Genomic DNA, 15,780 nt, shown 5'->3' with positions numbered 1-15,780 from the left:
AACAAAAGCCCAACTTACCATGGCTTAAGACAGAAGGATTTATTTATCTCACATTATAAGAAGTACTGAGATAAGCAGGCACCAGCCTTCAGTGTTGCCTTCAAGTACCCAGATCCTTCTGTCTTTCTGCTCAATAATCCCTATCATGTTGGCTTATCACATTATAGTGGGTTGAATGTAGTGGGTTGAATCCTAACCCACAGAACCTCTATGTTAAAGAGTCTTGCAGATATAATTAAGAACCTTGAAATGAGATTACCCTACATTATCTGGGTTGGCCCTAAATCAATGAGAAGTGTCCTTAGAAAAAAGAGAAGGCATAGGGACAGAAAGTAAAGGCCTCATGAAGAGGGAGACAGACAGTGGAGTTATGTAGTCACAAGCCAAGGAACTCCTGGAACCACCAGAAGCTGGAGGAGGCAAGGAAGGAGTCTTTTCTAAAAGCTTCAGAGAGAGTGCTCGCTTCGGCAGCACATATACTAAAAGCTTCAGAGAGAGTACAGCTTTCTCAACACCTTGACTGTGGACTTCTGGCCTCCAGAACTATGAGGAAATAAGTTCCTGGTTTTTCCAGCCACCATATTTGGGTGCTATCCTTCCAAGCATCATGTCAGAGTTGCTGCTAGCCATTTCTGTCCCTTTCATCACGAAAACAAAAGATCTTCCAGAAATCTGAACAGCTACATGTGGTAGGCAGAGTTTTGGCCCCTGTCATCTTTGTCCTCTATTTTTACTCCTATGATTATGTTACATGGCACAAAAGACTCTGCAGATGTAACTAGGATTACTAATCAATTGACCATAATAAAGAGATATCCTGGGGTTGCCTGGTGGCTCAGTCAGTTAAGCGTCCAACTCTTGATCTTGGCTCAGGTCATGATCTCAGAGTTCGTGAGTTTGAGCCTAGAGTCGGGCTCTGCACTGATAGCACAGAGCCTGCTTGGGATTCTCTCTCTCTGCCTCTCTCTCTCAAAATAAATAAGCTAAACACACACACACACACACACACACACACACACACACACTCACAGGACAGAGATATCCTGAATTATCTGGGTGGGCCCAATGTAATCACATATGCCCTTCAAAGAAGCAAGGAGGAAAGAAGAGGCAGTCAGGAAAACTTGAAACACAGAAGGATTCAAGGAACTATTATTTCTGGGTGGAAGATGCAGTGGGCTACAGGGAATGTGTGAGATAGAAATGAATTCTGTCAAAAACCAGTAAGCCTAAAAGAGGACCCAAGTCCCAGATTAGAACTTCAGCCCCCATTGATGCCTTGATTAGCCCTGTGTAACCCCAAGCAGAGCATCCAGTCATGTTGTGCTGGGCTTCTAACCTTCTGAACTCAAACATAACAAATGGGTGTTGTTTTCAGCTACTAAGTGGTAATTTGTGGTGATTTGTTAAGCAATAGGAAATGAATCCACCAAACTGTGGACCCAGCAGCCTCCACTTGCCCACTTCTTAATGCTTAATACTTTTAAAAAATTCTTAAATTTCTTAATACTTAAAAAGATATTATTTCTCTCTTCCAGCTCCTGCTGTAGAGGAGGCAAAGGAGAAGGTGGCTGGGGAGCCAGCCATCTGTGTCCACCATACCGTGGCCCAGGACTTGGCTAATTCCACAGTTTATGGTCTTTCACTTAGCAGTTGCTGCTTCCAGGCACTGATTTCTATATTAGCAACAATTATTTTCGTTATGATAAAAGTAGCTTAGGCAAAAGGAGAGATACACGGAATCTTCTAACCGACCGCTGAAAGGCAGAAATGGAGCAGACTTCCCTGGAGTTTTAGGGAAATAATAATGACAGCTAACATTTGTTGAGTGCTTACTATGTCCAGCTGAGTACTCTCTATGTATCGTTTCATGTCATCTTCACAGTAACTCCGTGAGGTACCTACTAATATCAACCCCATGTTGCAGCTAAGGAAACTGAGTCAGAAAGAGCTTAAGTGACTTTCCTGAGGTGTCTTCCTGTGGACCTTCCCTCAAGAGATAGAGCCTTGAGGGTGAATGGTGTTCCTTAGGAGCCCAGTTTGTCCTCTGAGAGGAGCTCCTCTGCATCTTTCTGTCATAGGGATGGGCTTTATGAGAAATCAAGAAAAAGAAGAGGCCATGGAAGAGGAAGATGACAACAGTGAAGACAGTGATAAGACTAAGGGCAAAACAAAAGAGCAGAAGACAGAGGACAGAGAAAATGAGGAGGAGGGAAACAAGCAAGAGCACGAAGAGGAGGAGGAGGAAGAAGAGGAGGAGGAGGAGGAGGAAGAAGAGGAGGAGGAGGAGAAGACAGAGAGACAGAGGTCAAGGCTGGCCTCAGAGACTGGGGCTCTGCCCCTTCCCTCCCTTAGTGTGCTCTCAGGCACTGACCCAGGGCTGGGTCCTCAGCTCCAGGAGGCAGCTGCCAGTGGTGAGAACTGGTCCCCACTCACCATGTCCCCCTTCTGTGGCCCCACAAGCCTCTCACCCCCAGCCTGAACTCTGCTCCCATCCTTAACCCAAGCACTAACTCTGTTGAAGAGCCCTGAGGGAATCCTCCTATTATCCATGGGGGAGCCAGTGAGAGCCAGATTTTGTACAGGAGAGGGGGCTGGGTGCTGGCATGGTGAATAGAGTGTCCTTGCCTCCCCCTCATAGGCCTGCCCGTGCTACTGACCAACATGGAGCTGGGCCTAGGGTGCCAAGAACTACAATGGCTACTGCGGCGGGAGAAGCTGAGCCCACCCCAGGTGCAGCCCAGCTTCTGTCTCTATCTGAGCACTACTCTCCCTCTCAATGCCTTGGAAAAAGGTGAGTGCCAGTGGGTAAGTTGCCACCACAGCTCTGTGGACACACCAGGTCTCCAGCTTCACTCAGTCTGACCCCGAGCAGGCTCAGTACTGCAGCAGGGTGCCATACTCTCTGTGTACCCCAACCCTGGTTCTGTCAAGGGGTTAAGCATCCCCTATGTCCCTATGTGACCCCAAGTGCTAGGTTATGAGCTGCTGAAGGGGCTGAATGTACTGGATCTGAGCCTGAACATGGAAATCCTAGAGGAACAGATGCTGCACGAAATCTTGTGCGTTGAGTGTCCCGAGCTTGAGAGCCGCTGGCAGGACATAAAGATCAGAGCCCTGGATTCCTTTGAAGCTGTGGAGGCTGCTGAGGTGCCTGGGGGTCCTGTTATGGGTGGGGATGAGCTCGGGGCAGGGGGCAGATATGGGTGTGGAGATGAGTGTGGATGGTGGGGGAACCACGTGAGAAAGAATCAGACCCATGGAACAGGTGACTGTCTGCAGGAGGGGCTGCTGCTGATGCTGCTGCTCCAGAACCCAAAACATCAGAAACCAGCCAAATTCCTCCGGGAGATGGTGAGGGCCCAGGCAAAGCTATGTCAGCTGCGTGCCCACTGTGAGGAGCTAGAAGAAATGAGACGGCAGGAGGTGGTACTGTGGGCACCCTATCGGCGTGTGGTCTGGTATGGAATGGCCATTATAAAGGCCCTTAGCCCACTGCAGAACCTGCTTCCACTTTTCCGTATGCACCCAGACAACTGGCTAGCAGCCACCAAGCGGGCCCTGAACAGCATGGAGCAGTATGAGATTCATCAAGGGGAGGACCTGCCCAGCCATCTGCTGCAGCTGAGAACACAGCTGACCCGCCAGCTACTGGGCAGCACTGTGGCTGCACTGGGCCTGACCCAGTTACCGTTGGTGGGTGCCTTGGGTGCTCTGGCTCTGCTGCAAGTGGCAAGGAAAGCACCAGAGCTGGAGAGGCTGGCGCTTTGGCCTGGCCTGGCAGCCTCTCCTAGCACAGGCTACAGCAAGCCAAGTGTGGCTCGACCGGCCTGGCTGGGGCTGAAAGCCTGGCAAGAATGTAGGATGTTAGAGCTGCTGCCACCATTCGCTGGGCTGTGTGCATCCCTGGCACACCACTCCAATGTTTGGCAGGCTTATCTGTCCCTGTCATCCACAGTGCTGGGTCCTGCGCCTGGGCCTGGACCTGATCCACTTAGTCTCCTCCAGAAGCTGATTCTGTGGCGTGTGCTGCGACCTGAGTGCCTGGCAGGGGCCCTGGCTGACTTTACCACCAGCCTCCTGGGCCGGCCCCTGGATGAAAACCTGGATGCCTCCACCATACCCTTGGAACACAGCCAGGCTACTCAGCCCGTGCTGATCTTGTTGCCACCACCTGGTCACCCCACAGCCACCATGCATCCCCTGACTGTCATCCAGAAACTGGCTGCCAGGCATGAGCAGGTTTGAGCCTTGCTTGTTGGCCACACAGACACCAAACCTCTGTGGACTGAGATGGGGTGTGGTGGTCCCTCCCAGCATGCCCATGGATCTTTCTGGCTTATTCAGGGACTTTTGGGGGTCATTTGTGGCATTACCTTGGGTCCCTTGGGTCACCTAGGATCACTTTGAGTTACTCTGCCACCTCTCTGTTGGTCTTCAGGGACAGAAGCATCTGGAGGTGATCGCCCTGGGCTCTGAAGCCTGGGATCCAGTCTCGGTAGTGGTTAGCACTCTATGCCAGGCTATGCACAAAGGGCACTGGCTGGTGCTGGAGAACTGTCATCTGATGCCTCACTGGCCGAAGGAGCTGCTACAGCCTTTGTGGAGGCTGTTGGATGGAGCCAGGGGTGCGTTTGCTACCTAAATATGGCTTCTTGGACCCTGTCCAGTACCTGGCCTGACCTTGAACTCTCAGGCCTCATGGCTGATCCCCTCACTCCAAGTCTGTCCCTTGTATCTGACTCCTGACCCTTGAGCCTCAAGTCTGATCCCTAAATTTACATCTGACCCTTTACCCAGTGATTGATCTCAGCCCCATGTTTGACCCCTAGTGGTCTCGGACCTGGAGTCAGAACTGCTTCTGGCCCAACCTGCAAGCAGGAACATGGCCACTGTCCACAGAGATTTTCGTCTTTGGCTTATTTTGTCTGCAGAGGCTATTGCTTCCTTACCAGGTGAGGAGCTCCCCACTATAGTCTCTCAGATTGGAGGAGGATGGTACCTGTGCTGTGCTGACCCAGCACTCTCCTTCTGCCCCAGCTGTACTGACTCAGCACTCCATGCCTGTTTTCTGGGACCAGTCCCTGGAGCTGGGCCATGTCTTGATCAACAGCATGGAGCTAGCCCAGCAAGGACGGAATGTACAATCCCCAACCAGGACGCTACCTCTGGTCCTCCTACATGGTCTCCTGCTATACCGGCAGCTCTATGGAATGAAGCTGCAGGCACACAGGGGCCGCTGGTGAGGGACCCCATCCATCTTGCTCAGTCAGTCACTCAGCAAACATTGTGCATTTTCCACATCCTGGATGAGTAGGACTAATTCATGCCTGGGAAGCACCAAAGTGTGAGGGCAGGGGGGTAGTCAAGAAAGTCTCCTCCAAGGACTTTGAGATCTCACTTTGAACTGAGTCTTGGAAGCAGAGGCAGATCAGGTACCAATGGGGCCTTTCTGAGCAGAGGGATCTAGGCTCAGCAGGAGGGAGATTTCAGTGTGGCTGAGGTGGACACGCTGGGAGGTTGAGTGGGGACAGGCAAGGTTTATGGTAAAGGGCCTTTAAGATCATGGCAAGGGACTGGATTTTATCCTGAGGAGAGTAGGAAGCCACTGGAGGGTTTTAAGTAGGAAAAGAAATGTGATCCTAGTTGTCTGTTGGAAAGATCACTCTCACGGACTGCAGTGTGAATGGACCAGATGGGATAGGGCTGGAGGCAAGCAGAGCAATTTTAAAGGAGGCTCTGGCAGTCTCAAGGGACAAGGCCATGGTATGGGTGGAAGGGACTAGGGTAGTCATAGTAGAGATAGAGAGTAAATATGGAGTGAAGAAGAAGGAGGAGTCAAGACAGCCTCCCAGATTTCTGCCGAAGACAATTGGGTGGCTGGTATGGGGGAAATATGATTTCAGTTAAAAAGCAAGCTGTATGAGGGGTGCTTGGATGACTCAGTTGGTTAAGCATCTGACTCTTGATCTTAGCTCAGTTCTTCATCTAAGGATCCTGAGTTCAAGCCCCATGTTGGGCTTGGGGCTGGGCATGAAGCCTACTTTAAAAAACAAAAACAAAAACAAAAAAACAAGTTATATTGGAAGTGCTAAGTGCAAATGACTGGTGAGCCCTTATGAGTTGGGAGCTTGGGCTAGACAGACCAGAGTCCTCAGCATATAAATGGTTCTGAAACCCTGCTTCCTGCTCCCCTCCCCCAGGAGTCAAGTGACCCTGACCCAGGTCCTTCAGATCCAAGACCAGCTGTGGGCCAGCCTTAGCAATCCCAGTGCTGCCATGCAGGAGCTGGCTGGTGAGAATCTTCCTTTCCCCATGGAAAGCCCTGGAAGGGGCAGGGGGAGTGGGAGTACTGAGTTTTTGGTTTGGGTTTGGGAGGTGGTGGAAACTGGAGAGGCTAGAACTGAGGGGTTCTGACCTCATTCTCAGCTTCGGTTTTCTATGGGGGTCCTGTGGGAGACAGCAAGGACAGGGAGGCCCTGACTAGCCTAACACAAGCCTGTCTGAGCTCCAGCAGCAGGAGCTGGTCTCAACCACACACACCCCAGTATCTGCTGGCCACCCTGCTGCCCAGCCCAGGTAAGCTCCAGCCAGGTATCTGTGTTGGGGTGGGGAACCATGCCATGCCACTCTCTCAGGAATGTGAGCTGCATCCTACAAAGGTGTAGGAGGGGGCAATATTCACACAGTTATGGGATGGTGGCTTAAATGTCAGAGGAAGGCCTACTCCCTTGAGTCTGGGTGGGGCAGAGTCCATCTTATCTATCTCTCTTCCCTCTCTCCACCTCCAAGAGCTAGGGGAACTGGATGCTTTGGCAGAGTGCAAGGCCCAGATGCACCTACTGCCCACACCTCCTGAACCCCAGAGCTGCGGACTGAGTGCCGGCCCCCGGGCCTGGCTGTTGCACCGCAAGAGTCGCGCTCTCTTGAGCGCGCTACAGCGGAGTCTACCCGCTTGGGTTCCTGCGGCTCGAGGAGGTTCCAGGCGCACGGAAAGGCGGCTGCGGCAGCGCCTAGTGCAGGCCAAGAGGAGGCTGGAGTTACTGCAGGCTCTGCTCATGGACACCGCCCGCCCGGAAGAGTCTGGCGCCGGGTGGGTGGTGCCGCGGCAGCGGCCTCTGCAGGCCTTCCTCCAGACCGAGGTGCTGGAACTGAGCCAGCTGGCGCGCACGGTGCTATGCGATCTTGATTGCCTGATGCAGCAGCTGAAAGGCGCGCCCCCGTGCGCCTCCCGGCGCTGTGCCGCGGTGGCCCACGCTCTCTGGACTGGCCGCCTACCCCCGCCTTGGCGTCCCTATGCGCTTGCCGGCCCGCAGCCGCCCTGGCATTGGCTGCGACAGCTGTCCCGCCGTGGGCAGCTGTTGGTTCGCTACCTGGGGGTGGACGCCCAAGTACCAGGGCGCATCTTTCACCTATCAGCCTTTTGCCACCCGCGCCGCCTGCTGCTGTCACTGCGCTCGGAGGCTACCTTTGCTACGGGCGCCCTGCACCAGCGTGTGCCCAGCTCGAATCTCCCTGAATGCCAAGGCCCTGGCTTCAGTGGGCTCCCATACAAACGTCAGGAGCTGAACAGCAACCCTTTGCACCTCCAGGTATATTCATGCCATCCCTCCGTTTACACTTCCGCCCCCTCAAATCCTTGATTACATCGTGCAATTACCCCATCTTGCCTCTTTGTGATCTTTCCCCTTCAGTAGGCCCATCTGCTCGGATACCCCGCACCCCCAGGACCCCTCCTAGCCTTGCCTGATAAGCTTCTTGCGCCCCCAGGTGGTGAACAGCCCAAATCCTACAGTTCCAGAGATGGGGCTGCTGCTGATTGGGCTACAGCTCCGGAACGCTGAGTGGGACCCGTTAGCAGGGGCCCTGCAGGACAGCACCTCCAGCCAGCCCTGCCCTCTGCCTCCTGTCAGCGTCTGCGTCCAGGCTCGGGGCGCCAATGACCTGACACCCCCAGCCGGTCTGGCTGTGTATTCCTGCCCTGTGTACATGGAAGGCCCCCTAGGCATTGTTAGGCTGCACAGCAGGAACATCCTGATGTACCTGCCCCTGCCCACGAAGCTCAGCCCCGCCACCTGTGACCAACTGAGAGTCCATGTGTGCAGCCCACCCTTGCCATGAGCCCTCAACCAAAATAAAGTTGGGGTGATTCGATTAAAGGTTTCTGAGATTTAGTAGTGCAAGGTGGTGTGCACATGGAAAATTGACACGCTAAGGGGAAACCCCAGTGTGCACAACTGAGAGGGGGATGTGGGTATTCCGTGGGAAGATGGGCCTAGTGTTGGTCATGTATCCAAGGCTCTAGGCAGATGGGGATGGCTAATACACAGGATCCTGAATCCTTGCCCAGCTTTCTATTGTGGTCTCAGTACTTGTGCTAAATCCACAAGGGGTGGATTATATATTATATTATATATTATATTATATATATAATATATATTATATATTATATAATATATATTATATATTATATAATATATATTATATATTATATAATATATATTATATATTATATTATATATTATATATATATTATAATATATATTATATATTATATTATATATATATATATCTCCACATATACATACATACATTCACACTTTTTTTTCACAAGGGATATTTTTATAGAGAACATTAGAACTGAAAAATTATTTTTTAGAGCCTTGGTTGTATTACTGAGAATGCCTCAGTCTGGCCCTGCCAGTCATCCCCTCCCCTGGGATGGATTCTCCCAGTGAGTCATACACATAAAAAACAAAAGCCAAATTATACAAGGTTTTATGTACATTCAACAATTACTTATTGAGCACTCCTCTGGATCACGTGCTCTTCCTGGCACTTATGAGGTTGTTCCAAAGCAGGAAGACAGAGAAGGAAAAGGTCAACATATGGATAAGTTAAATTTGATGATTTCTATGTGTTATAAAGACAATAAAGGAGGCTGACGTGTTAGAGCACGACTAGAGGGAAGCAGTTAGTATAACTTGGGTGGTCAGGGGATGCTTCCTAAACATTAGAAAGGGAGCTACTTGAAGATCTAGGAGGAGAGTTTCTGGATAGAGCCCTCAGTAGGTGCAAAGGTCTTGAGGCAGGACAGAACATGTAGCTGGAGTGTGGTGAATGAGGGGCAGGGTGATACAAAATGATGGAAAAGTATAGAAAGGGGTAGGCCACATACAGCCTTTTTGTGATAATGATCTTGTATTTTATTTTAAAAAGCATGAGGAATCTAGTAGAGAGTATTAGGTATGAGAGGACATGATCTAATTTGGATTTTGAAAAGATAACTCTGGCTATTCTGTGGTGGATGGATAGAAGAAATTCCAGAGTAACAAGGAGGAATATTTATTTGGAGGCTTGAAGTAATTCTAGTGGAAGATGATGGAGTTTGGATTAGAGTCCCAACAGCGGAGATGGAGAATTGATAGATTTAGGTAATATTCAGGAGGCAAAGCCATAGGATTTGCTGATGGGCTGGATGTGAAGAGTGAAGGAAGAGGACAAGTTTAGGATGACTCTGAGATTTAGGTTTGAACAACTGAGTGGATCATGGTGTCATTAATTGAGATGGGAAATTGGCTGGGGGGTAGGGAATCAAGAGTTCTGCTTTGATATGCTCAAACTTTGATATGCTTATTAACTGATTGCATGCTATCCCAGGACAAACTTCTCTGATAAAAGCTAGGTTAGTTGTACAGCTGAGCTAAAGACCTACATGGGCTCCTCTCCTTACCCCTGAGCACCAAAACTCAGTAGGTGCAACCTACTTCCCTCTCTGTATGGCTAGGTATGAGCTATGTGGTGGGAAGTAATGCAAATGGCAGTGTCTACTGAGCATTGGTACACAACCTCTTCCAGTCACACCTTCACCAGTGACTGTGATGCAACTGATGTCCTTTAACAAAAGGCTGAGCAGAGGAGCAAAAATTCCACTTTCCTCAGAAACCCTTTCCTTTTCTTTTCCACAGTCAACCAGACGCATGGCTATTCCTTTGGGAGAGGAGATTGGCAGAGTGTTAAAGAGATCCTTTTGGATAAATGAACCCTGTGCTCTATCCATATATACCATCGCTACTGTCTATTCTCCAGTGGGAGCAGGGAGCAACGATCTAAAATTGGTTAGCACAGAACATTTCCTACAAAACCATGCCATTCTCTAGACTGAAATTCAATCTTTTTCTCTTTTATGTAGGATTTTCTCCTTTTTTTTTATTTTTGCAATTTCAGCTTTACTGAGGTATAATCAACAGAAATTTATTCCTGAATTATGTCCAGCCAAGTTATTAAACTTAGTCAATTAGAGATTATAAAATAAGTACCATATTACTGCATTGCTCAAATACAATGACTGCTATGTAAAAATGTTCCAGATTTAACAATTCCACTATTGAAATTGTCGACCAGATAAATTAAAACCCCACTAGGAAATCAAAAGTCCCAAACAATGAAAGGAAGGAAGACAGATGACAGAAGGGAGAAACAGGTCCCATCCTGTCCTGACAGATGGGGGTAGATAAAGTAGAGACAAAATCAACCTCATCTGGGACTTTGGGATGAAGGAGTAAACTGAGGTACTGAGGGCAAGGAAGCATTTGCCCTTTTTTCTACTGAGACTTTAGAAGGAAACTACTCTGCATTATGGACCTACCATGGCCCCAAGAGCATGAAGAGGGCAGAATGGCATGGCCAGGAATAAGTGTCCTTTGACCCCTCTATGGTATGGATACTGAACAGAGACCGTTTTGGCTGGATGGAATAGGAGGCAGAGAATCACTGGGGTCTGCAGCACTAAAGAGGAGGCCAAAGTGGCAGGGAGGGGCACAAGGCCCTGAGAGCAGAGACCACCAATTCATCAGCTTTAGAAGGAGATGTTGGCAGAATGCCTATGTGTGGGGCAGGGCAAGCCATACCCAGAAGATTCCAGCTTGAGCACATCCAAGAACCATTATTAAGCCAGGGGACTCCTTCCTTCTAATACCAAAATGCCACATAAGCCCTCCCTTCTATACCCAGATGCCACTTTGGAGAGGAGCAAAGGTAAAAAAAAAAAATGAAACCCGAAGAGACTGAATTTATTTCTAGACTCTACTACTATCCAGTGGAGGATAGTAGTAAAACCAGACCAGTAACTAAGAAAGGAGCTAAATTTTATTTACATATCCCAATTTGTAAGGAAATTTGTGATTCTGTTCTGTATTCACTGTATACACTAATAATCCGAAGACCAATACTTTCATGGACTACTGCTCTGTAACTCACCTGAAACTCACTTATTTTTGTAGCTTTTCAGTCTAATTTGAAATCCTTATTCAGAAATAGGATAAATAGAGGGAAATGTCTGAAATGGGGGGAAAAAAGTACCAGTTTTACCCACTAATGTCTAAGAAGCTCTGGTATCTATAAGATAGGTACTATTCCATGTTACAGACAAGAAAACAGACACAGATTCAGTAAATTATCCAAGGTCACAAAGTCAGAAAATGGTAGAGCCAGTTTATGAATCTAGACATTTGTCCTCAGAATTCATTCTCCTTACAGCTTTCCATTGCCTCTACCATACCAAATGTCGGGGGGGGGGGGGGGTGGGTAGTGGAAAATAAGCATTCTCATGCACTGTTGGTAGATGGTTATCCTGGTGTAGTTATTCCGGGGAGCAATCTAGCAGCACTTGGTGAAATTAAATATACTATATGCTAAGGGAAACAAAAGCAAAAATAAACTATTGGGGCTACATCAAAATAAAAAACTTCGGGGTGCCTGGGTGGCTCAGTCAGTTGGGCGTCCAACTTCAGCTCAGGTCATGATCTCATGGTCCGTGAGCTCGAGCCCCGCATCGGGCTCCGTGCTGTCAGTTTGGAGCCTGGAGCCTGCTTTGGATTCTGTGTCTCCCTCTCTCTCTGCCCCTCCCCCACTCACGCTCTGTCTCTATCAAAAAATGAATAAACGTTAAAAAAATATTTAAAATAAAAAACTTCTGCACAGCGAAGTAAACAATCAACAAAACTAAAAGGCAGCCTACAGAATGGGAGAAGATATTTGCAAATGATATATCTGATAAAGAGTTAGTATTCAAAATATATAAAGAACTTATAGCATTCAACACGCCCCCACCAAATAGTCTAATTTCTCCAAAGAAGACATTTCTCCAAAAAAGACAGTCAGATGGCTAACACACATACATGAAAAGATGGTCATCATCACTTATCAGGGAAATGCAAATCAAAATTACACTGAGATATCCCTCACACCAATCAGAATGGCTAAAATCAATAACACAAGAAAAAAGTCTTGGCGAGGATATGGAGAAAAAAGGAATCCTATTGTACGTTGGTGGGAATGCAAACTGGTCTAGCCACTATGGAAACACAGTATGGAGATTTCGCAGAAAGTTAAAAATACAACTATCCTACCATCCAGCAACTGCACTATTAGGTATTCACTCAAAGAATGCAAAAACACTAATTCAATGGGATATATGCACCCTGATGTTTACAGCAACATTATCTACAATAGCCAAATTATGGAAGCAGCCCAAGTGCTTATTGATTAATGAATGGATAAAAAAGAGGTGGTACATATATACAATGGAATATTACTCAGTCATAAAAAGAATGAAATCTTGTCATTTGCAACAACATGGATGGATCCAGAGGGTATAATGCTAAGCAAAATAAGAGAAAGACAAATACCATATGATTTCACTCATATGTGAAATTAAAAAAAAAAAAAAAAAACAAGCAAAGGGAAAAAAAAGGAGACAAACCAAGAAACAGATTTTTAACTAAGAGAACTTTTTATATAGGTAACTCTGATAGAGGGGAAGTGGGTAGAGGTAAGGGTTAAATAGGTGATAAGGATAAAGGAGTGCACTTGTGACGAACAATGGGTAATTAAAATAAAAACTTAAAATATATATTTACTATCTTCTAGCAATTCTGCTCCCAGGTTTATGTCTTAGTGGGTTACACACAAAGTGAGTGAGGACGTGTTCTCTCCTACTCTACTTTTTAAAAGAATTTGTGTTGGATTGACATTTCTTCCTTCCTTAAATGGTTGATAGAATTTGCCAGTAAAGCCATCTAGGCCTGGAGTTTTTAGTTTTGTTTTTGTGGGGGGGAAGTCTTAAATTTTAAATTCAACTTTAGTAGATTTAAGGCTATCAGGTTTTTTATTACTGGATTTTGAGAGTTCTTTATATATTCTAGATACTAATCCTTTGTCAGATACATAGTTTGCAAATATTTTCTCCCAGTCTGTAGCATTCTCTTAACAGGATCTTTCACAGAGCAAAGATATTTAGCTTTGATGAAGTCCAATCTATCAATTTTCTTTTATGGATCATACTTTTGATGTCAAGTTTAAAACTCTTTGCCTCACCATAGATAGCAAAGATTTTCTCCTGTGTTTCTTTTCTAAAGTTCTTTTATTGTTTTATACTTTACATTTAAGTCCATGATCTATTTTGAGTTAATTTCTGTATAAGGTGTGAGACTAGATCAAGGTTCATTTTTTTGCCTATGGATGTCCAAGTTCTCCACCTCCATCTGTTGAAAAGGCTTTCTCCCACTTAATTGCTTTTGCATCTTTGTCAAAAATCAGTTGGGCATAGTTGTGTGGGTCTATTTCTGGGTTTTCTATTCCATTCTACTGATTTATGTGTTTATCCCTCCCTCCACCAATACCACAATCTTGATTATTGTAGCTATATAGTAAGTCTTAAAATTGGGTAGACTGATTCCTTCTACTTTATTATTCTCTTTTCAAAACTGTCTACTTATTCTAGTTCCCTTGTCTTTCCATAAAAATTTTAGAATAATCTTGTCTGTGACTACATAAAATCACACTGGGATTTTGATAGGAATTGTGTTCCACCCTCTGTGGTTTGCGTATGTACACAAATGATATCTTTACCATGTTATGTTTTGCAATCTGTGAACATGGTCGGTCTCTACATTCACTTAGATTTTTTACTTCTTTCATCAGCATTGTATAGTTTTTAGCATAAAAGTCCTATAAATGTATTTTAGGTTTACAACTAAATATTCAATTTCTCTGTGAGCAAGTGTAAATGGTACTTTCAATTTCAGTGTCTACATATTCACTTTTAGTGTACAAAACCATGGGTTTTTGGTTTTTTTTGTATGTTTATCCTATATCTTGTAACCTTGTTGAACTCATTTATTCTAGGAATCTTTTCGTAGATCCTTTAGAATTTTCTATATAGACAAACATGTCAACTGTAAAGAGGAAGTTTGAGTCTTCTGTTCTGTATGCCTTTTATTTCCTTTTCTGTATTGCACTAGCTAGAACTTCTAGCACTAATTTGAGTAAGTGGTGAATCCTTGCATTCCAGGTAAGTATTCCATTTTTCACCATTAAGTGTAATGTTAATACAGATTTTTAAAAAAGAGATATCCCTGGGGTGCCTTGGTGGCTCAGTCAGTTAAGCGTCCGACTCTTGATTTGGGCTCAGGTCATGATCTCACAGCTTGTAAGATTAAGCCCCACATCAGGCTCTGTGCTGATGGCGTGGAGCCTGCTTGGGCCTTTTCTTTCTCCATCTCTCTCTGCTCCTTCCCTATTCGTGTTCTCTCTTTCTTTCTCTCTCTCAAAATAAATAAACATTAAAAAAGAGAGAGAGATTTTCTGAAGTTGAGGAAATTCCCCTTTATTCCTAATTTTCTTAGTTTTTAACCTGAATGGGTGTTGAATTTTGTCAAATGCCTTTTCTGTATCAACTGATGTAGTCCTGTGTTTTGTTTTTCTCTTTAGCCTTTAAATATGGTGAATTACATTGATTTTCTACTATTGAACTAGCCTTTGTATTACTGGAATAAACTCCATTTGGCCATGGCATCTAATTCTTTTTTATATATTGCTGTATTCTATTTGCTATTATTTTGCTAAAGATTTTTGTGATTATATTCATCAGGGATATTGGTCTGTAGTTTTCTTTGTTTATACAATCTCTTCCTGGTTTTAATATCAGAGTAATACTAGCTTCATAAACTGAATTGGGAAGTGTTCCTTTCAATTTTCTGAAAAAGATTGTGTAGAATTAGTGTTATTTCTTCTTTAAACACTTGATAGGATTCCCCAGTGAGACAATCTTGCCCTAAAATCCTTTTTCTTGGGAGTTTTAAAATAGTAAGTTTAATTTCCTTAACAGTTCATAGGGTTAAATTAGTTCATATTGCATGAGTTGTAATACTTTTTTTTGAGGAATTGTCCCATTTTAACTACACTGCCAAATGTATGTCTATACAGTTGTTTACAGTATTACTCTATCTTTATATAGTTATGTCTGCAAGGTCTATAGTAATATTTGTTGTTTCACTCCTGGTATTGGTAATTTGTGTTTCTCTTTGTTAGTCTTTTTAAAGGTTTGTAATTTTACTGATCTTTTCAAAGAAACAGGCCTTTGTTTCATTGGTTTGTTCCACTATTGGTTTTTTTTTTTATTTTTTAATGTTTTTCTTTATTTTTGAGAGAGAGAGAGAGACAGAGCATGAGCAGGGGAGGGTTAGACAGAGAGGGAGACACAGAATCTGAAGCAGGCTCCAGGCTCCAAGCTGTAAGTGCAGAGCCCAATGCGGGGCTCAAACTCACAGACTGCAAGATCATGACCTGAGCTGAAGTTGGATGCTCAACCTACTGAGCCACTCAGGTGCCCCAGTTCCACTGTTCTTCTATTTTCAATTTCGTGGATTTCTGCTCCTACCTATATTATTTCTTCTGTTTGCTTTGGGCTCATTTTACTCTTTTCCACCCCTGGATTAT

At 45.5% G+C, this 15,780-nt stretch overlaps 1 protein-coding gene across 20 annotated transcripts in view; it reads left to right on the top strand.

Moving 5' to 3' along the window:
- Nucleotides 1-15,780, top strand: part of DNHD1 (dynein heavy chain domain 1) — a 97,889-nt gene that overhangs the window by 70,985 nt on the left and 11,124 nt on the right. For 9 of the 20 annotated variants that reach the window (XM_027052771.2, XM_053203546.1, XM_027052774.2 and 6 more), the window contains 11 exons: nt 2,082-2,414; nt 2,642-2,794; nt 2,972-3,150; nt 3,283-4,242; nt 4,442-4,628; nt 4,833-4,955; nt 5,041-5,242; nt 6,204-6,295; nt 6,430-6,579; nt 6,793-7,592; nt 7,771-8,159. In XM_027052771.2, coding sequence (XP_026908572.2) covers nt 2,082-2,414; nt 2,642-2,794; nt 2,972-3,150; nt 3,283-4,242; nt 4,442-4,628; nt 4,833-4,955; nt 5,041-5,242; nt 6,204-6,295; nt 6,430-6,579; nt 6,793-7,592; nt 7,771-8,121 — 3,530 coding nt within the window. In that variant the 3' untranslated portion in view covers nt 8,122-8,159. Of the gene's footprint in view, nt 1-2,081; nt 2,415-2,641; nt 2,795-2,971; nt 3,151-3,282; nt 4,243-4,441; nt 4,629-4,832; nt 4,956-5,040; nt 5,243-6,203; nt 6,296-6,429; nt 6,580-6,792; nt 7,593-7,770; nt 8,160-15,780 lie in introns of those variants that run through there. The other 11 variants (XR_008290477.1, XM_053203551.1, XM_027052770.2 and 8 more) reach the window with 10 other exon arrangements.

The sequence above is a fragment of the Acinonyx jubatus genome, chromosome D1 (genome assembly GCF_027475565.1).
Source record: "Acinonyx jubatus isolate Ajub_Pintada_27869175 chromosome D1, VMU_Ajub_asm_v1.0, whole genome shotgun sequence".
In the NCBI taxonomy this organism is placed as follows: Eukaryota; Metazoa; Chordata; class Mammalia; order Carnivora; family Felidae; genus Acinonyx; species Acinonyx jubatus.
This window is presented reverse-complemented; position numbering and strand designations above follow the sequence as displayed.